This window comes from Pongo abelii, chromosome 12 (genome assembly GCF_028885655.2).
Source record: "Pongo abelii isolate AG06213 chromosome 12, NHGRI_mPonAbe1-v2.0_pri, whole genome shotgun sequence".
NCBI lineage: Eukaryota > Metazoa > Chordata > Mammalia > Primates > Hominidae > Pongo > Pongo abelii.
Window position 1 is genome coordinate 105,681,681 of NC_071997.2, and position 20,158 is coordinate 105,701,838.

At 52.7% G+C, this 20,158-nt stretch overlaps 2 protein-coding genes across 10 annotated transcripts in view; one reads left to right on the plus strand and one right to left on the minus strand.

Annotated features, from left to right (window-relative positions):
• Positions 1 to 6,159, plus strand: part of CGREF1 (cell growth regulator with EF-hand domain 1) — a 19,059-nt gene extending 12,900 nt beyond the window's left edge. For all 3 annotated transcript variants that reach the window (XM_063713746.1, XM_054547728.2, XM_054547729.2), the window contains exons 3-7: positions 2,449 to 2,539; positions 4,215 to 4,280; positions 4,373 to 4,443; positions 4,580 to 4,704; positions 4,913 to 6,159. In XM_063713746.1, coding sequence (XP_063569816.1) covers positions 2,460 to 2,539; positions 4,215 to 4,280; positions 4,373 to 4,443; positions 4,580 to 4,704; positions 4,913 to 5,455 — 885 coding nt within the window. In that variant the 5' untranslated portion in view covers positions 2,449 to 2,459 and the 3' untranslated portion in view covers positions 5,456 to 6,159. The remainder of the gene's footprint in view (positions 1 to 2,448; positions 2,540 to 4,214; positions 4,281 to 4,372; positions 4,444 to 4,579; positions 4,705 to 4,912) is intronic.
• KHK (ketohexokinase) lies at positions 6,012 to 19,999 on the minus strand. Of its 7 annotated transcripts, none has more exons than XM_054546691.2 (8): positions 19,386 to 19,998; positions 14,262 to 14,378; positions 12,114 to 12,362; positions 9,922 to 9,994; positions 9,076 to 9,222; positions 7,471 to 7,559; positions 7,178 to 7,335; positions 6,012 to 7,090 (listed from the first exon to the last, which is right to left on the minus strand). In XM_054546691.2, exons 1-8 carry the CDS (start codon positions 19,475 to 19,477, stop codon positions 7,005 to 7,007), a joined length of 1,011 nt encoding a protein of 336 aa, XP_054402666.1. In that variant the 5' UTR covers positions 19,478 to 19,998; the 3' UTR covers positions 6,012 to 7,004.
• Between the last annotated feature and the right edge of the window lie 159 nt (positions 20,000 to 20,158).

A 20,158-nucleotide genomic window follows, 5' to 3' on the forward strand; every position in this document is an offset into this window, starting at 1 on the left:
ATACAAAAAATTAGCTGGGCATGGTGGCACATGCCTGTAGTCCCAGATACTCAGGAGGCTGAGGCAGGATAATCGCTTGAGCCCGGGAGGTGGAGGTTGCAGTGAGCTGATATCATGCCACAGCAACTCCAGCCTGGGCGACAGAGTGAGAGAGACTCCATCCCAAAAAAAAACAAAAACAAAAAACCCACATTAGATCAGGCTTGTTATAGATTGTCAGGGAGAGTTTTTTTTTTTTTTTCTCCCTTCTACACAGCACCAAAATCAAGAAAGGCAAAATTCTTTGCTGCCCTTCTTCATGACAAATTTACTTTTTGCTCATGTTCAGAGTGTAGCTGTTTGGAATCCCAGCTTTACTTAGGGAATCTCCTGTTAGTCTCTTCATATCAGGTGGGCCCAGGTATCATCTCTGGTCTCTTTTACAGCACCAGCACTCTGACAGGCAGCTCAAGTTCACCTGGGTTTGGTTTGGCAGATACTCCTAAGAAGGCAAAAGCTGGTTGATGTCAAGCTCACTTTCCCCCAGATTACTGTTTTCACTGCACATTTGTACTGTTGAGGATTTCTTGCCAACCCAGTGCTTTTGAAAAGATACTTTCTATTTTAATCCAGCTTTGTGGTTACTTTCATTGGGACATTTACTATTACACTCCCAGAAGTGGAAGTCTGAATGTTTTTCTAGTCCATCCTTTTTCTGGGCTGTGACCCTTTGAGGGTTTCATGTTGATACAGAGATCTCAGTTCCAATTGCCTACCTTGAACAGGCCCAGGACCTTGTCTTCTCTTTCAGGTGCAACGACTAAAACCCTAGGATTTATGTTGCCAACTGATGTTGGTGAATATCTTTAGGGCAGCTGTGGCTTCAGCATCTTTTTTTTGGCCACTGGGGCTTAATAGACACCAACAAATTATGTATACTCACTTTGTCTGTTGGGCCAGTCGTATGCATAGAAAAATGAAGACGGGCCAAGTGCGGTGCCTCACGCCTGTAATCCCAGCACTTTGGGAGGCCCAGGCGGGCAGATCACCTGAGGTCAGGTGTTCAAGACCAGCCTGACCAACATGGTGAAACCCCGTCTCTACTAAAAATACAAAAATCAGCCAGGTATGATGGCAATTGCCTGTAATCCCAGCTACTTGAGAGGCTGAGACAGGAGAATCGCTTGAATCGGGGAGGTGGAGGTTGCAGTGAGCTGAGATCACGCCACAGAACTCCAGGTTGGGTTGGGTGACAGGGCAAGACTCCTTCTCAAAAAAAAAAAAAAAAAAAAAAAAGAAAAGAAAAATGAAGACAGGTTCTGTGACTCTAGGTAGCTTCATCTTCTTGTGGACTTCCATGTTTAGCTGGTTTTCCCTTAAGGTAATTTTAAAATGTAGAATTTTTGTTTATCTTCCCATTAGCCAGGTGCTTACCTCCTCTACCCCTCATCTCTTAGGAAATGGAAGTCCACCCTGGCAGTGGTTCTGAACCTTATTAGGGTCATGGGATGCTTGGAGAATTTGCTGAAAGCTATGAACCTTCCTCTAGGAAAACCCAGTGCCAGCCAGATGGGGATGCTCCTGATCCTCTGCTAGACCATCAAGCATCTGACAATTTTTCTTTCTAGAGATGGGCTTGGGGTCTCGGGCCTTGGCTTTGGTGGGCTTCTGCTTCCTCAGGAACTCACATTACCTGTACATACCCCGGGACTCATCAGAAAGCTTTAGGCTCTGTTTGATTGGTCCATTCTATCCTTGACTGTTTTCATATACTCAAGTGGTTGATTTTGCCAATGGGCCTAAGCCATGTCAGTCTTAGGGGAAGTTTTTGTTTTTTCCTTTATAGTGGGTCTAATTTTCCTAACTGCATTTAGCAAATAGCAATTCCTGGGGCCACTGTTGGTCTGACCCTGATTTATTGTGTTTTCAGTTTGTACTTGAGTTTAGACCTATTTCAAGAAGTCTGCGCCTCTTTTGATTTGTCCTTCAGTGGATTTTTAATAAACAGTCCATTTCTCTTTTTGCCTGTGTTTAAGTCTTGGTCTTTTTGTGACTCCCTGCGTTTCTAACCTGGCCTTTTTCTTAAACTCTCTGCGCTTCTTTCCATCTGTAAGATGAATGGGCTGAAGGAGGTCAGACATGCTTGCGCTGTACTTTTCTGGGCACCTTGGCACCTGGTGGGGAGCAAGGGAATGGGGTGTGGGATGGGGATGTGCCCCCAGCTCTGCTTCCGCCACAGCAGCCCTGCCTTTTTATGTGCTTTATATACGAGAGCTGGAGTGACATTTTGAGCATAGTTCCATGGGGGGACCCTGCTGTCTGTGTGTGAGTTCTCCCTGAGCGGGAGTCCTGTCTTTGGGGCTGCAGGTAGAAGCAGGGAGAAAAGGCGCTTGTGTCTAACCCAGCCCATCTGTGACACAGTGGCAGACGCCCCTTTCACCCGACCCCTGATTCTCTTCCTTGTTCCAGTTCCAGGAAGGATGTTACCTTTGATGATGACAGTGTTAATCCTGCTGCTGCTCCCCACGGGTCAGGCTGCCCCAAAGGATGGAGTCATAAGGTAACAGGGTTATGAGGGCAGGGCCAAGGGCTGGGAGGAGGGAAAGTCTCTAGAGAATCCAAGGGTGTGGTGGGCCCTCTGGGAGGCAGGAGACTGGGGTGTAGGTTCCCCGATCTCTATCTCCCTGCCACCAGCCTCCCATCTTGTACCCTGTCAGAGTGCCACAAAGTGGGCATTCAGTACATGCTTGCTGGACCCATATGGAATCAGGGAACTCAGCTCCAGTGCGTCATGAAGAACAGGGAAGAAGCTATGGCGCCAGAGAAGTGGGGGCTGCAATTGTTTGTTTGTTCTTGAGACAGAGTCTCACTCTGTCGCCCAGGCTGGAGTGCAGTGGCATGATCTCAGCTCACTGCGAGCTCCGCCTCCCGGGTTCAAGCAATTCTTCTGCCTCAGCCTCCCGAGTAGCTGGGACTACAGGCGCCTGCCACCACGCTGGGCTAATTTTTATATTTTTAGTAGAGATGGGGTTTCACCATGTTGGCCAGGCTGGTCTCGAACTCTTGACCTTGTGATCTGCCCACATCAGCCTCCCAAAGTGCTGGGATTACAGGCACGAGCCACTGTGCCTGGCCTGCAGTTTTGTTATCAAGACCTTAAGGTGGGCCGGGTGTGGTGGCTCACGCCTGTAATCCCAGCACTTTGGGAGGCCGAGGCGGACAGATCACCTGAGGTCAGGAGTTCGAGACCAGCCTGGCCAACATGGTGAAACCCCATCTCTACAGAAATAAAAAACAATTAGCTGGGCATGGTGGTGCATGCCTGTAATCCCAGCTACTCAGGAGGCTGAGGCAAGAGAATCGCTTGAACTCGGGAGGTGGAGGTTGCAGTGAGCCGAGATCAAGCCACTGCACTCAGCCTGGGTGACAGAGCGAGACTCCATCTCAAAAAGAAAAAAAAAAGACCTTATGGTGGGAACAGCAAAGAAATAGAGATCATTGGCATGTCATTTCTATGTTATCTGAATACCTTTCTGAAGGTTTTAATACTGTGCAGTGGGTATGCTGGGTACAAGGAGGAACAGCCACAAGGGCTGGTAGCTGTAACAGAAGTCGCTGCAACTCCTGCCAGCTCTCTGGCATCACAGGTCTGGATTGACTTGGGCAAACAGTTAACCCAGTCCAGAAGTGGGAGCACATTTGGAGCTTGAAAGACTGACAAAGAGATCCTGAGCAGCTTGAAACCCCAGAACCAACAGATATACCCTGTACTTGAAAAAGTATAGGTCAATTTTATGTCATGGAGCAAACTGGGTCTATATAAAACTGGGCAGTGCCACTGGGCTCAGCCAGAGACCTGTCCCTTGGCTCCCAGCATCGAAGGAGAGGGGTCCGTGACCCATGTTGTCCTGCCACTCACTGGGCTGTTTTCTTGGATCTGTAACTTGTGTCTACTAGGTGTGGCCTCATCTGGCCTCTACCTAACCAGATGTTTTATTTGGGTTTTCATTTAAAGTCTAAGGTAGCCAGCTGCAAAAACAGAGTCTGAGGGAGTTAAGGATTTGGTTCCAAGGAGACCAGAAGAGCCTCCTCCCTGCAAGGTTTTTGGAATTTTGGGGGCAACTCCCTTTGGGTCTGGGGAGAGAACTCTTGCCAGGAGATTGGAGGCAGAAGGTTGGCAGGCTGGGCCCTGAGGGAGGCTCTCTGCAAGGCTGGTCCTCCCCTTCATCCTCCAGGCCAGACTCTGAAGTACAGCATCAGCTCCTGCCCAACCCCTTCCAGCCAGGCCGGGAGCAGCTCGGGTGAGTAGGGTGGGCTGGGGGTGCTTTCAGGAAGACCAGGCCTGGGGCTGCAGACTCACCTCTCCCGCGCTGATTCTTCACTTTTCTGACAGACTTCTGCAGAGCTACCTAAAGGGACTGGAAAGGACAGAAGTGCAGCCGGAGCATCTGAGCCGGGAGCAGGGTGAGGGGCTGGGCTGATGGGGCCAGGGACAGGAGGCTCCGGGCAGCCAGATCTGGGACTAATCTTGGCTGCCCCATTGACTCCTGCCTTCTCCACCTCCCCCGGCACCTCTTCTAATCCAGCTTCTCTTCTCTAGTTCTTCTCTACCTCTTTGCCCTCCATGACTATGACCAGAGTGGACAGCTGGATGGCCTGGAGCTGTTGTCCATGTTGACAGCTGCTCTGGTCCCTGGAGATGCCAACTCTCCTGCCACCAACCCGGTAAGCTCTGCTGGATGGAGATCCCCGCATAAAGGAGACCCAGCAATTTGGGGCTTTGGTCTTTCTCATCATAACTCTTTTGGTGAATCCTCTGTAAAAGGAGGGCTCAGAGCTTGCATGGCAGGGATGCAAGGGTGTGTTATGGAGGGTCAGAACTCCTGGGAACATCTCTGTCACTGGAGACCCCACAGTGACTCTGCTTCCACAGGTGATCTTGATAGTGGACAAAGTGCTCGAGACCCAGGACCTGAATGGGGATGGGCTCATGACCCCTGCTGAGCTCATCAACTTCCCGGGAGTGGCCACCAGGCACGTGGAGCCCGGAGAGCCCCTTGCTTCATCTCCTCAGGAGCCACAAGCTGTTGGAAGGCAGTCCCTATTAGCTAAAAGCCCATTAAGACAAGAAACACAGGAAACCCTGGGTCCCAGAGAAGAAGCAAAGGGCCAGGTAGAGGCCAGAAGGGAGTCTTTGGATCCTGTCCAAGAGCCTGGGAGCCAGGCAGAGGCTGAAGGAGATGTTCCAGGGCCCAGGGGGGAAGCTGGGGGCCAGGCAGAGTCTGAAGGAGATGCCCCCGGGCCCAGGGGGGAAGCTGGGGGCCAGGCAGAGGCTGAAGGAGATGCCCCCAGGCCCAGGGGGGAAGCTGGGGGCCAGGCAGAGGCCTGGGAACTTCCAGGGGAAACACTGGAGTCTAAGAACACCCAAAATGAGTTTGAGGTACACATTGTTGAAGTGGAGAATGATGAGATCTAGATCTTGAAGCTACAGGTACCCCACGAAGTCTCAGTGCCAGAATGTAAGCCTTGAAGTGGACAGGGGAAATGTACGCTGGGACAAGGACCACCTCCGTGCCCCCTGTCTGGTCCCAGTAGGTATCAGATCTTTCTGTGCAGCTCAGGGAGACCCTAAGTTAAGGGGCAGATTACCAATAAAGAACTGAATGAATTCATGCCCCCGGGCCACCTCTCTACCCATCCAGCCTGCCCAGACCCTCTCAGAGGAACGGGGTTGGGGACCGAAAGGACAGGGAATGCCGCCTTCCCAGTGTTTCTGGGCCTCATGGTGCTCCGGCAGCAGAGCTCATGGTGCTAGCCATGGCCGGCTGCAGAGGACCCAGTGAGGAAAACTCAGTCTATCCCTGGGCCCCAAACCTTCACCGGTTCCCCCTCACCTGGTGTTCAGACACCCTATGCTCTCCCGCAGCTCAGGGCAGGTGACCCCCATCACCCTGTGTCTGCCCCCCACCCCCAGTACTGTTAATCACCACTAGAACTTTTTGAGAGCCTCGTACACATCAGGCATCATGCTGGGCATTTTATATATGATTTTATCCTCACAATAATACTGTAGCCAAGCAGAATTGGCTCCATTTGACAGATGAAGAAATTGAGGCAGATTGTGTTAAGTGTTGTACCCTAAGGTGATATGCAGCAAATTAAATGGCAGATTTGAATCCAGGTCTGTCTGACTCTAAAGCACTTTACATTATATGCTCTTTACATTATAACGCCTTACCCACCCTGTATTGGAGTTGGCCCCAATTCCAATATGTGTTCCAGATCCGACCTCCCTGAGGACAGCAACATCTGTATCCTGGGTCACATTTGTGGCTGAGGCACGCCCTTAATTCCAAGGTGGGCTCCAAGGGTGAGACTTTCAGGCTCTGGGGCAGTCAGCGGGAGGAGGTATTTTTGGACAATGAAGACCCCATCAAATCACAGGCTGGTGGGCAGGGCAGAGGAGGCGCACCCCTGCCCCCCACTGGCCTGTCAGTTTGGCTTAGCAGTGTGGACTCCCAGCTTCTGAGCTATGGAAATAGAGTCTGCACAACGCAGGACCCCGAAGAGCTCTCTCAGCTTCTTTGGCAGGTTCAATGGGTGTGGGGCACTGAGTGTCCTCCCCAGCCAGGGCAGAGCTGGTGGTAAGCCCAGGGCACTTCTTGCTGCTCTAGCCCAGGCAGCCCCTCCTCTGGGCCTGGGTGGAGAGATTAATTTGGGGAATGGACACAAAGAAGCAGGACTGGAGTCAGAGCCTCAGGAATGCCCAGCCAGAGCAGTTCAGACATTGAGGACAGAAGCTGCCAGGAGAAGCTGGCTCTGAGGAAGATTTATTTGCTCTGAGGCTCTACAGGGAGAGGCGTGTGGGGAACACAGGAGACAGGCAGAGTCCTCCCCATAGCCTGCATCTGTCCCCTGAGCAGGGCAACCTGGACGCCAGGCTGGATGGAGGGGAGAAGGCGATGCAGCCGCAATGGTAGTCTCCATGGTGTGCAGGGAGCCAGCACCTCCTGCCGCACCTGCTCTCACACGATGCCATCAAAGCCCTGTAGGCCACACTTCTTGCCGGCCACCTGGCACCCGAATCTGAGTGCTTCCTGCATGCTCCTCCCTGGAGGAGGGACAAGTAGCTAGGTCAGCCAGGTGTCTGGGGCAGGGACAGGTCCCAGTCCTTTTCCCCGCCTGCTGCCATACTAACCCTGGGAGAGGCTGAAGATGACGGAGGCATTGAAGGTATCTCCAGCTCCCAGGGTATCCACCACACGGGGTGGCGGGAAAGCATCCGAGTGGAACAATTTGCCATCAGGACCCAGGGCGTCGGCGCCCTCCTCAGCCCAGGCACAGACAAGCACAGCCCTGCAAGACGGCTCCACTCAGCTGGGTGTTAGCCCACCCTGTCCCTGCAGCCATCCCCTTAACCCCAGGGCAGACCCCTGGAGTCCAGGCTCATCCTGTACCTTCTAGAGCCCCTTCCTGGCTTCCCCGGCTCACCCTTTCCTCACACGACCATACAAGCCCCTCAGGGCTGCTTCTGCTGACTGGAACCCCAAGTGCTTGGCCACATCTTTGCTGACAAACACCTGTGGGCAATGGAAGAGAAGCTGGTGGTCACTTCTAACTCGTCACTCACCAACAGCAGCCTGGCGTTGCCCCCATTACAACACGACTCCCTCAACATGTCCACATAGATCCCCAACATAGCATCTCACTGTCCCACGGGAACATGGTTTTCCTTTTTCTATTTTTTGTAAAGACAGGGTCTCCCTGAGGCTGGTCTCGAACTCCTGGCCCCATATGATCTTCCTGCCTCAGCCTCCCAAATTTCTGGGATTACAGGTGTGAGTCACTGCACCTGGCCAGAAGCACATTTTTATTGATGCTTATATATAATAGAATACAGCCTTGTAAATTGTGAAACAAAAGGCCTGGTCCGTTTGTTCTTGGATCAATGGATTGAAAACCCACAGAAAGCCTTGAGCGCCACCTTGGGGTGGAGTCTATCACCGCCGTGCTGGCTCCCCGGAGCAGCTTTGCTGGTTTTTCCCACAACTGTCCTCTAGGTATGGTTTCTTCATCTGGAAAACAAAGGGGCTCCCTCAACACTGTCTACACTTTAGAATCTCCAGAGAAAGTTTTGGTAAAAACAAAAAACACTGAAGACTTGGCTCTATCCCTGCCAATCAAAAACAAGATGGTGGGGCTCAGGCACTGCAATCCTCCTGCCTCAGCCTCCTGAGTGAGTAGCTGGGACTATGGGTGCACACCACCATGCCAGGAATTTTTTTTTTTTTTGTATAGAGACAGGGTCTTGCCATCTTGAATGACTGGCTGAAGTGATCCTCCTGCATTGGCCTCCCAAGGTGCTGGGATTACAGGTATGAGTCACTGCTCTTGGCCTAATTTATTTTCATAGAGACAGGGGTCTTGCTATGTTGTCCAGGCTGGTCTTGGACTCCTGGCATCAAGCAATCCTCCTACCTCAGCTTCCCAAAGCGCTGGGATTACAAGTGTGAGCCACTGCACTTGGCCCGCATTCACATTTTTTAATATGCAGCCAAGGTTGAGGACCTTGGCTGGATGGTCTCTAACCAACTTCTGCTATGATGCTGGGATTACTTCCCAAATTCCATTTACATCCAGCCTTTTCAAAAACAGACTCATGCAAGTCTCCTTCCCACCCTCCTCTCACCCCTAGCAGCCCCCACAACCTGCCAGACACCCCTGAGTTGGAAGAAACCTCAGAGAACAGTTGTGTGCCCTCATTCTGCAGAGGAAAAGACTGGGGAGCCCCAGAGAGGAGATGCTTCCACACAGGCTTGCCCTGTGGCTATTTAAGCCCTACCCAAGCCCTCTGGGCATTCTTACACCTATGCACCCACCTGGGGTGGAGACATTCTACTCCTTGCTCACTGCTGAGGCCTACACTGGAGCCCAAGGCTAGGGGTCTACCTTTTTGCTTTAACCCCCATCCCCCATCTTCAAACACCACCAAACCAGGAACCACTATTCCGATTGTGGTAGAATAAAAGGACTCTGGCTCCCTTTAAGAACCAAATTAGCTGGAAGTGGCAAAGAGAGGCTGAATGGGGCACCTACCACGTCTCCGTAGCCAAACAGCTGGAAGAGCTCCTCTTGTGGCTTCTCCACCTCCACAGACACCCGGATCTTCTGCTCTGGAGGCTGCCTGGTGTTGTGTGTGTCTATCCGCTGCAGCATCTTCACCTGCTCCGATGCGTTCCGGCCCTGGGACACGACAGGGCAGCTCAGGACCGCTGGGCACTGCCTGGCCAATCTGCCTCATTTTTCCTGCCCCGCTGAAACTCTGGGTGAGGAGGGAGAGGGCCTTGGGAAGGCTGGGCTAGAATCCCATCCTAAATTACAAAATTCAGAGCTGTCGTGGACTTTGAAGACCTTATCAACCAGCTACTCTATTCCACAGATGAGAAGACTAAAGAATAAAAGAGACTGAAAGACCTACCATAGGTTAAATGATGGAGCTAGAACTCGGGACTTCTCAGGATTTCCTCCCACCCAGACTCCAAAACCTCTCTTGGAGTAAAGGCTCTAGTTCCCTTTATTTGGGAGCTGAGTCAGGCCCTGTCCTTCCTGCTTCCCCAGAGGTAATGGGTCAGGCTCTAAGCAGTCAGACGTCCGCCAGAGGCGGAGTTGGAGGCAGTGGGGCAGCCCGTAGCACAGAAAGCACAGGACTTTGCCTGGAGCCAGCTGTGCCTACGTTCTGCTGTGTGACCTTGAGTAAGTCACCTAATCTTTCTGGGCCTTAGTTTCCTCATCTGCAGACATAAGGAAGGATGGAGAGGGAATGAGGGGGTTGGATTCATTTATCTCTAAGGTACTTCATGATTCAAAGAAACCAAGGAGGCAGAACATGTGGAGGAGGCTGGCAGGTTGAGCCCCTCGAAACACAGGTAAGGCAGGGCTTACCTCAATGTGGATCCACTTGAACTGGGTCAGATCAACCTTCTCAAAGTCCGTAGCAGACACATCTGGCAGGCTCCTAGGTCACAGGATGGAAAAGACAGAGAAGAAGGAGCATGATGGGGTCAGCCAGAGCCAGGATCTCTGACTGGCAGCTGTGGACCCTGTACCTGCACTGCTGGCAGCATGACAGGAAGCTGGATCCACAGCACAGGATTCTCAGGCTCAGCTCCAGGGTGGTCCCTGTTACAGTCCGCTGGGGTGCCCCTTCCTGAGTTTGAGGTTGTGATTAAATTATCTCGGTAAACTGAACAGCAACATGTCAACTGGCCAGGTCTGTGTGCCTTGGAGACTGCATCTCCCAGAATGTACTGACAGCGCCAAGCCTACACTTCCCAGAATCCCTTGCAGCAGCACGCGGCCCCCACGGGCAGATCCCTAAGAAAGTATAAAGCCCACGACCCCTCTGGGCTGTCTGGTCCCCCTCACTTCTGGCGCCCCAGTGTTGGGGTTTACCTATGGCACCCCTGTCCTGCGTTTAGTAGCTCCCCGTTGCAACCCTGAGGTCCAAGTAGCACTTGAGGAAGAGTTTGTGTTTGGCTGGTTTAGGAAAGGAGACTCCGGATAGGGGTCTGCCTTGACCCTCCTAGGCCAGAGACCTCAACTCAGCCAACTTCCCCGCTCCACATTCTGTAGCCAAGTCCTTCCACTTAACTATAGCTGTGTGACCTGCCCAGGCCTTTCGGAGGCAACTTCCACGTTGATAAATGGGGCCGAAACCCCCAGCCTCCTTGCAGGCTGCTGCAGTTGCAGGTAATGTGTGTCAATGTGCCTGGACTGAGGCCAGTGGACAATAAACATTTCTCCTCAGAGCTCCTCTCCTTAAATAGCTATGTTGTGTCCTTGATCAGGGTTACTATGGATTGTTGCTTAACAAGCATTTGACTAGGATTGCCCAATGTGAAGGTCACCTGTAGCACATGTGCCTGCCTACTCACTCACTGCACATATAAAGCCCAGGGATGGCTGCCCCCTCCTCCAGGTCCAGCAGTCACGCTGGGCAGTAGGGACAGCCCGAACCTCAGGGCTGCTGGGCTTGGGCCCTCTCAGCCGTAACAGTACCTGGCACATACTAGGTTCTTACTACACTAAACCTCTAAAATCCTGCAGGAGGGAGTCTGCGAGGGATAAGAAGTGTCTAGGCCCATGGGGCCTCTCTTGAGTGGCCTGGGACCCTGAAGGGAGGGATAGCCCCTTCCCCCAGGTCAGCACCATGTTAGATGACCCGATCTGCTGACCCAGTGTTCCCTTTCCCCTCCTTCAGCAATGGCTGTGAATGGTGTGTGGCATGTGTGGCCTGGCTTCATCATGCTGGAAACTTTGGGGGGCTGATCTCTTTTACACACCCAAACCCCAGCTCCTTGGTGTCATGCTGCAGGCTGGCAACTCTGGGGCTGACCCTGGAAATCCCAGTGGGCACCCCCCCAGCCCTTCTTAAGAAGGGTTGAATCCCATCTCCGACGCTTCTGTCCTGAGAACAGTTTCCCCGCACCCACACCCAAACTGCTGATTAACGATTTAATAATTATGGAGGAATCATTTCATAAATTACATTTCATATAGGCCTGCCTGCCCTTCTTTGGTGTTGACCAAGGCCAAGTCACCAGGCACAGCAAAGCCCATCCCTTCCCACCTCACTTTTCCCCTAATTGAAAGCAATTAGGAAATCACTGGACATTTTGGCAGGGGAGCAATTTCTGGTACACAGAAGCCACAGAGGGGGGCAGTTGGGATGCCCATGGTGGCGAGTGAGGGAACTGATTGAGCCAACTGATTGGTGGGTTGTAGCAGGGCGAGGCCCAGGGGCCTTACGTGTCATGGAGCACAATGGTACGGTTGCCATTGGAGTTGTTGATGATGCAGCAGGAGCTGGGGGTGTCCCCCTTGCTCTGCCAGGCCACCTGAGACACGTCCACGCCCCGCCGCCTGAAGTCGGCCACCAGGAAGCTTAGGGTGGAGGCCGGGCCAGGAAAAGGGCAAGGAGACACAGATTAGACCCTGCAAGTGGTCTGGACCTCCAGCAGGAGTGGGGAGAGGGTGCTGGAGCACACGAGCCTCTAAGAGAAGAAGAGTCCTGTTCTGGGAGTTTTGGTGGCGGCGGCGGCAGCAGCTGGCAAGGCACAGACAGTTGTACAAACCTGTCATAGTATAGGATGGTGCGGCTACCACTGGCCTCGTTGATGATGACCGTGGCGATGGGGACGGAGCCTGTGGTCTGAAAGACCGTGTAGCGTAGGTCCACAGAATAGCGGCGGAGGTCATCCAGGACAAAACTGCCAGGGCGGAGTAACCCGAAGGGGGTGCAGTTCGACGAGGGTTTTGGGGACTGGAGGGTAGCTGGCAGGGCCACTAGGGACCCTGAAAGGCAGGGGTGCAAGCAAAGGGGGCTGGGAGAGAACTGGGAATCACAGTCTTGCCACATGCAGTGCAACAGGGCAGGAGATACAGGAGTGCAGAGCCTGGAGCTCAGAGAGAGAAACACTAAGGACCATCCTTTTAGGTCTTGGCTGAAGCATGCTCCGATCCTGACTCTGTTTTTTAGTCCAACTCAAGCTGGAAAGGATTTGCTCCTGTTCATAAAGCTAGACAGGACCCTAGAACCTGTACCCTGTTTGAACCAAACAGGTGGGGGCACCGTGGCTTGTTTCCTGCAATGCCCAAGCAGGATTAATAATTAATCTCCAAGGCAATACTTTGCCCCCAGCTGTCCTCCACAAGCTTATCCATGGTGCTGTCCTCTCTCAGTCCCTCCCAGTCCTAATGCTGTGATTCCTCTCACTCTCTGCCTGCCTCCAGGAGGCCCAGCCTGGAAGTGGTGCTGCTTTGGTGAGCCAGCTCACTGCTTTGTCCTCCTGCAGCCAGGTGAACCCTCCTGGGCAATCAGCTGGCTCCTCCGTGCCTGATGCCACTCAGTATGGGCCTGGTCCAGAACTCTCTCCTGGAATGCCCTCCATGCAGAGTGAGCCCAGGGGCAAGGACAAGGAGGTCAGCCCCAGCCCTTCCAGCCCTCTCTGGACATGTATTGTTATGTGCTGAAGAACTGGCGATTATGCCCAGCAGTCCAGCCACCATCCTGGCTTTTCTCACCTGGCCAGAGCCCACTTTCAGCAACACCAAAGCTGGATAATACAGATTTGCATAAAGATACCAAGTCAGGGCATCATCCCTTGACTTACAACTCCTTTAGTAGCTTTCCCAAAGCACTGGAAATATGGTTTGGTTTGCCAAATAACTTTCGCACCCCAGTGCCTGGGACATGGTAGGTGCTCTCTAAATGTTTGTCGAGCACATGGGGAGAATTCTGAATAAACCACCCATCGGCATGATTGCTATGTAGAGTCGGCCATCCTAAGCCAGAGCCACAGTCCTGCCTCTAGTTCAGAGGAAAGGAGCTATTAAAGAGGTTTAATGAGTCACCAGCCCTTGGCTCTGAGCCGTCTTGTCCCATCTCACAGGGCAGATTCTCTCCCTCTATTCTCTTCCTGCCAGTTCATCAAGGCAGGGAGTTTGGCTGTAGCTCAGGTGGTTGGACTCTGCCAGCAGCCCCCTTCAAACCAGGGTTCAAAGGGCTGCCCTTCACAGGCCAGCAACCTGGCAGCCTGCCCCGGTGCCCACAGTGTGCAAAGTGTGGGCCTCACCTCCTGATAAGTGCTTGCTGAGTCAGCAGCGCCAGGGGTCAAAGGGCTCTGAGGTCCCTGCAGCAGCCAACATGGAGGGCGTGCATGAGCCATTTAGGGCTATAGCCCTGACAGCCGGGGAACTGGGAGGTGTGAGTTCTGAGCCCAGCTTTAGCATGTGGCTTCAGGGTGTCCTTGAACAGGGTACTGTCACTGCTTCAGTGAACAACAGGGACATGAGCACCAGCCCTGCCTCTCGACTGGGACAGAAACTGTGGGCCTGGACCCAGGGAAGGATGGGTACCATGTGTCCCTAACTGCCTTCTGCCTCAAGCATGGCCAGGATAAGGGACTTAAGGCAAAGGCAAATCCACCGCAGAGTCTGCAGGAAGCAAGGAAGGAGAAGGGAAGAGGCTGAAGCAGACTCCAGGAGTGTCCAGGAAACAAGCTGTGGCAAGGAAAGCTTCACAGAGGCAGCATCAGCCCCCGAACTGCAGAGGCCACGCCAAGGCAGGGCTGGGAGTCTGGTGCTCCGCCATGCCCCCTCCCCGCGTTTCTGCCGGACAGAACCCATTTCTAATCCCCCACCTGCCCAGGACGGATACATCCTTCTTCTCCCCCAACGGTGCAGGCAGGCCTTCCCCAGTGGGCTCTCCCTCCTGGACTTACTCAGCAACATGGCCAGGAGCCATTGAGCCCATGAAGGCACAGGGGGCTCCGAGCAGGGAGAGAACGGTGCAGGAGTTGGACGCGTTGCCTCCGCGCTGCCATCTCTGGGACAAACACCTGCAAAACACAGGGAGGGTCCCTGCAGCCCCAAGACTGTGATCCCAAGCACAGTCTCCTGTATAGGGGCCTACAGAATGTAACAGCTGGGGTCTCCTCTCAGAAAGCATCTAGGCCGCCGTCTCACTTTGTACCCGGGGCAGCCGAGGCCGGCCAAGGGAAGGAGCTTGGCTGAGAGCAGTGTCTACCTCCCCAGCCCAGGCTAAATTCAAGCTGACAGCAGTTCCTTTCAATATTTCCATCTGTTCCTAGGGCACCAGGAAACCACTCACTTGGGTCCATCACTATTCGAGAGACCCATTAACTCCAGGTCATCTCCTCCTCACCTTTCACCCCAGTCAGAGCTGCTCCAGAGGCTGCACCTTTGGCCTCCTCCTTGAGAGCTGGAGCAACTCCAAGGACCTCGGGGACTAAGTGCCTCTTCCCAAAGGTATCACATTTACACCTACCCCTGCGTTAGGAGTGTCTACTTCAATAGAAACTGCAGACCTATAAAATCAAACGAGTAAGACAGGACAGCAAACCTGGACATTGGTCGTTTAAGAAGTGGCAGCAGGGAGCACTTCTCCATCTTTACTAAAAATCAATCAAAAGGAAACTAACAAGACACCTGAAGGGCTTCATTGTCATCAGCAGCAAAAATGATAACTTTCACATAGAAGGTCAACGCACTGATCACCTCACAGTGTACTGGAGCCCAAATGAGAAATCATTAATGAATGTTATTACCTTTGAGGTAAGAATGGTGGTGTTATTTCTATTGTGCCAGTTCCAATAATAATAATAAATGTGGCAGTTTACAATAAAAGGAACAGTACCAAAGAACCATGAATTAAGAGAAAAAACTGAACCAGAATTTTTAGGCCAAAGCATATTTGTACACAAAACTTCAGTTTTGGGAAAAGGGGAGCATGATGTCATTAGAAAAAAATGATAGTAGGCCAGGCATGGTGGCTCATGCCTATAATCCCAGCCCTTTGGGAGGCCAAAGCAGGAGGATCACTTGAGCCCAGAAGTTCGAGACCAGCCTGGGCAACCAAAGGGAGCTCTTGTCTCTAAAAAAAAAAATTAAAAATTAGCTGGGTATGGTGGTGCATACCCGTGGTCCTAGCTACTCAGGAGGCTGAAGTTGGGGGAGCGTATGAGCCCGGGAGGTTTAGGCTGTGGTGAGCCATGATACTGCACTCCAGCCTGGGTGGCAGAGTGACATCTTGTCTCAAAAACAACAATAACAACAATGACAAAGGATAGTAATTTTTTTGTTTTTTTGAGACAGAGTCACTCTGTCACCCAGGCTGGAGTGCAATGGCATGATCATGGTTCACTGCAGCCTCAACCTCCCCAGCTCAACTGATCCCCCGACCTCAGTCTCCCAAGTAGCTGGGATTATAGGTGTGCATCACCATGCCCCGCTAATTTACAAAAATTTTTTGTAGAGATGGCATCTCCTTATGTTGCCCAGGCTGGTCCCGAACTCCTCGGCTAAAGCGATCCTCCTGCCTTGGCCTCCCAAAGTGCTGGGTTTATAGGTATGAGCCACTGCACCCAGCTGGTCAAAGATTTTCAAGCTGGCCGGGCGCGGTGGCTCACGCCCATAATCCCAGCACTTTGGGAGGCTGAGGCGGGTGGATCACGAGGTCAGGAGTTCAAGACCAGCCTGGCCAAGATGGTGAAACCGTGTCTCTACTAAAAATACAAAAATGAGCCGGGTGTGATGGCAGGTGCCTGTAATCCCTGCTACTTGGGAGACTGAGGCAGGAGAATCATTTGAACCCAGAGGGTAGAGGTTGCAGTTAGCCGAGATCATGCCACTGCACTCCAGCCTGGGTGACAGAGTAAGACTCTGTCTCCAAAAAAAAAAAAAAAAAGAAAGAAAGAAAAAAGAAAAAAAAAGATTTTCAAGCTGAGCTTTACAGCTTTACAGAAATTTTTAAGAAAAGATATGAAAAGAAAGGAGGAATCTTGAGGGATCTGACTTGATCAATAATTAAGGACAAAACTGATGTGGGAACCCCATTTCCTGACCCCAAAGCCATTGCTATTTACTCCGTATTTTAAAACTAAAAGTAGTTAGGCCCAAGCATTGAGGTTTCTAAGAAAGGATATATAATTTTACTCTGGGGAAACCCTTCAAAGTCACACTGATATTTCCTGTGCCGAAATGCTCAGCTAAAGGCTGGGTGTGGTGGCTCACACCTGTAATCTCAGCACTTTGGGAGGCTGAGGCAGGCGGATCGCCTGATGTCAGGAGTTTGAGACCATCCTGACCAACATGGAGAAACCCCACCTCTACTGAAAGTACAAAATTAGTCAGGTGTGGTGGCACATGCCTGTAATCCCAGCTACTCGGGACGCTGAGGCAGGAGAATCGCTTGAACTCTGGAGGCAGAGGTTGCAGTGAGCCAAGATCACACCATTGCACTCCAACCTGGGCAACAAGAGTGAAACTCCATCTCAAAAAATAAAAAAAAGGACACGTCCCAGGGGTCTGGCTGAGCTCCAGGTGGCGGCTCCCGAGAGTCCCCAACTGCCTGTCAAGCACAGAGACCCTGGGACAGGTGGGGCTGAGACACCCAGGAAGGACTGGGTCCCCACTCGGATGTGCTCCTCTGGGAGGCACAACAGTTCAGGAGCCAGGCTGCAGGGAACCAGGGCCATGCGGCTGCGGGGGAGGCACGGCCTGGAGTGCAGGGAGCATGATGGACATGGGAAGGGGCCCTTTAGAGAAGTGCCTCACTCAGTGCCCACCTTCAGAACCTGCCCCATCAGTGTGGGTGTTGGCAGGACCTCCTTCTCCTACCTTCCCGACAGAATTAAGCTGAGAGGAAATGGGACTTCAGCTCTGACAGAAAGAGGCGCTGAGTCTTTCCCCAGGCTCTCCACGGTCCTTGGAGAACCTGTGGCCCTGGAATTTGCACTGTTCCCCTGAGATGAACCCAACTCCTCACTGAGTGCCATGTCCTGCGGCTGCCTCGACCTTGCACAGTGGGTTAGGTCTACACAGTGGCATGCCCGTGCCCCTTCCCCACTGTCCCTGCACCCCTGGCAAGGGGCCCTAACCTCTGGCAAACCAAAGCAAAGGGTCAACTCCAAGAGATGGTCAGCAGCAAAGGGACAGGGTATACAGGAGATGACAGAGGGCAGGGACCCTGGACTCCACACTAGGAGACTTGAGCTGCAGCTGCCGCTGTGCCACCATTTAACTCCGTGGCCTTAGAAAAAACATCTCCAAATCTTCAGCTTCCTTATCTATATAAAGGATTTCACTGATCTTTACACAGTTCCCATGGGCTGCTGGGAGGAGAGTATAAAATAATATATGTGATGGTGCTTTGTGGCCCCAAAGCCTGAGGAGTGTTGGGGTCTCTCACCTCAGTTAGCCTCGCAGCCATCAGCACTGTCGTGTCTTTGTGGAGTTCAGTCTTGAACTGCCTCTTATCCAGTTCTTAGCTGGGACAACTGATATAGCCCAGGAGCAATTCTCAGTGTTCTAAGCACTCACTGACTGCACCAAGAGAAAGCTAGTGTCCCGCCCCGCAGAAATGCCTTCACAGCATTACAGTGTAACGGTGGAGCACTTATCAAGAGGAAATACAAGTACCAATAAGCCGGGTGTGGTGGCTCATGCCTGTAATCCCAGCACTTTGGGGGACTGAGACGGGCAGATCACTTGAGATCAGAAGTTTGAGACCGGCATGGCCAACATGTCTCTACAAAGAAAAGCCCTGTCTCTACAAAAGAAAAAAAAAAATTAGTGGGGCATGCTGGCATACGCCTGTAATCCCAGCTACCCAGGAGGTTGAGGCAGGAAAATCACTTGAATCCAGGAGGTGGAGGTTGCAGTGAGCCAAGATCATGCCACTGCATTCCAGCCTGGGCAACAGAGCGAGATTCCGTCTCAAAAAGAAAAAGAACCAACAAATTGGCTGGGTGCAGTGGCTCACACCTGTAATCCCAGCACTTTGAGAGGCCAAAGCAGGAGGACTACTTGAGCCCAGGAGCCCAAGACCACCCTGATCAATATAGTGAGAATCCATCCCTATACAAAGTTTAAAATACAGCTGGGATGGTGGCATGCATGTGTGGTCCCAGCTACTCAGGAGGCTGAGGTGGGAGGATCACTTGAGTCTGGAGGTCAAGGCTGCAGTGAGCATGGTTGCACCACTGCACTCCAGCCTGGACGACAGAATGAGACCCTGTCTCAAAAAAAAAAAAAAAAAAAACCAACAAGTGACTCTTTACTTTCTAGCAGACAACTGAGAAAGATGTTTTCCACTACTAAACGGTGTTCATTGACCTTTGTGAAAAGGACTTCTGGTAAACTCCTCTTGGAATTTAGCACCAGGAAAAAGCTTGCCAGGGCTCACGAACCAGCTCTATCCATACATAACCAACGGCATCTCATGTTTGCCTCCAGTGCCAGCAAGCCCTGAGCTATAATCGAAGCTCAAATACCATGGTCTTAAATGTTCTCCAACAGTTTAACTGTACATACTTTTTACCGTAATTTTTACCGTAAGCTACCTCAAATCTTTCTCAGAAATAGGTGCGAGATATGTGTGATAAATAAGTTAGAAGTAAATGTTGATGAGAGGCAAGTGCATAGGCTTGGGGTTTAAAAAGAAGCAGCAGAAGCAGGAAACGGGTCCTGCACCTTGGTAGCTGTGTGCCCCTGGATAAGCCCCTTCGTCTCTGAATCTACACTTGCTTATCAGTAAAATGGAGATCCTGATGCCTGACACCTGACACCTGACAGCTGATGCCTGAGTTGAAATGGAAATTGGCTAACACGATGCTATTAAATCCTGGGTCTTATTAAAGGCCTCAATTCCTTCGTCTCTTCTCTCATGCTGGGAGCCCCCCAGGATTCCCGGGTAGAGGGCGCGGGTCCGGCCTTGAAGCCGGGCTCTCAGGGCCTCACTGCGGGGTCTCTGCAGCCTCAGTCGCTGGCACAAATGCTGGACTGCAGCAGCCCCTGGGGTCCCCTAGGGACCTGGGCGCCCCTACCTTATCTCCGAGTCCTCCTTAGGGTACTTGTCCACCAGGCTGATGACGTCAAGCACTACTAGCCCCACGCAAAGGATCTGCTTCTCTTCCATGAGGCTGCTCCCAGAGCTTCCTGCCTGCCCGGCTGACGGGGTTCCTCCCGGCCTCTGCCTCTTATCCAGGAGGATGGCGTCCCCGCTCCCAGCTGCCCTGGCTCCTCCTCCGCGTGGGAGCTCCTCCTCCAGGGAGCCACCTGCAGCGGCCAGGGGTGCAGGGAACGAAAGGAGCAGGGCCCTTGCTCCCGACACCCGAAGACCCGAGCTGATCTGGGAAAGCCAACCCAGAGGTCTTGGTCCCCGGTCTTCCCGTAGCAGGTTGCCTGGGCCTGCAGATGGCAACGCCTCCCACCTCTCAGCCTTAGTTTCCTCGCTTGTCAGATGTACTCGGAGCTGATGCAAACCTTTTTAAAGCGCGGCTGAGCGATCCCGAGAATGCAAAGAGAAAATGCGCTGGAAATGCGCTACTTGCCCCGCCCTCTGCTGCACCTGCGTCTCCGACTCCCGACCCTGGACCCGCGAGGTAGAGCTGGGCCTCGCATCTGCAGCCCTGCCTGAAGCCCGCGGTCGCGGCTGCCCCGCCCCGCCCCGCCCCGCCCCGGTTAGTCCCAGCCGAGGCCACGCCTCCTTCGCGGAGCGGCGGGACCCGCCGGGTGGGCGGCAGCCTCACGTGGCGGGAACGCCGAGCGCCCCCTGGCGGACGCCGGCGAAACGGGCGTGACACGGGGGAGATGTCGC

Coding starts and splice junctions, on each gene's coding strand:
- KHK (XM_024242007.3), bottom strand. CDS start 19,477: ATGGAAGAGAAGCAGATCCTTTGCGTGGGGCTAGTAGTGCTTGACGTC. Junction 14,379..19,385: donor AAGGAGGACTCGGAGATAAG/GTAGGGGCGCCC, acceptor TGTGTTTTGCAG/GTGTTTGTCCCAGAGATGGC. Junction 7,091..7,177: donor CATCTTCAGCCTCTCCCAGG/GTTAGTATGGCA, acceptor TCCCTCCTCCAG/GGAGGAGCATGCAGGAAGCA.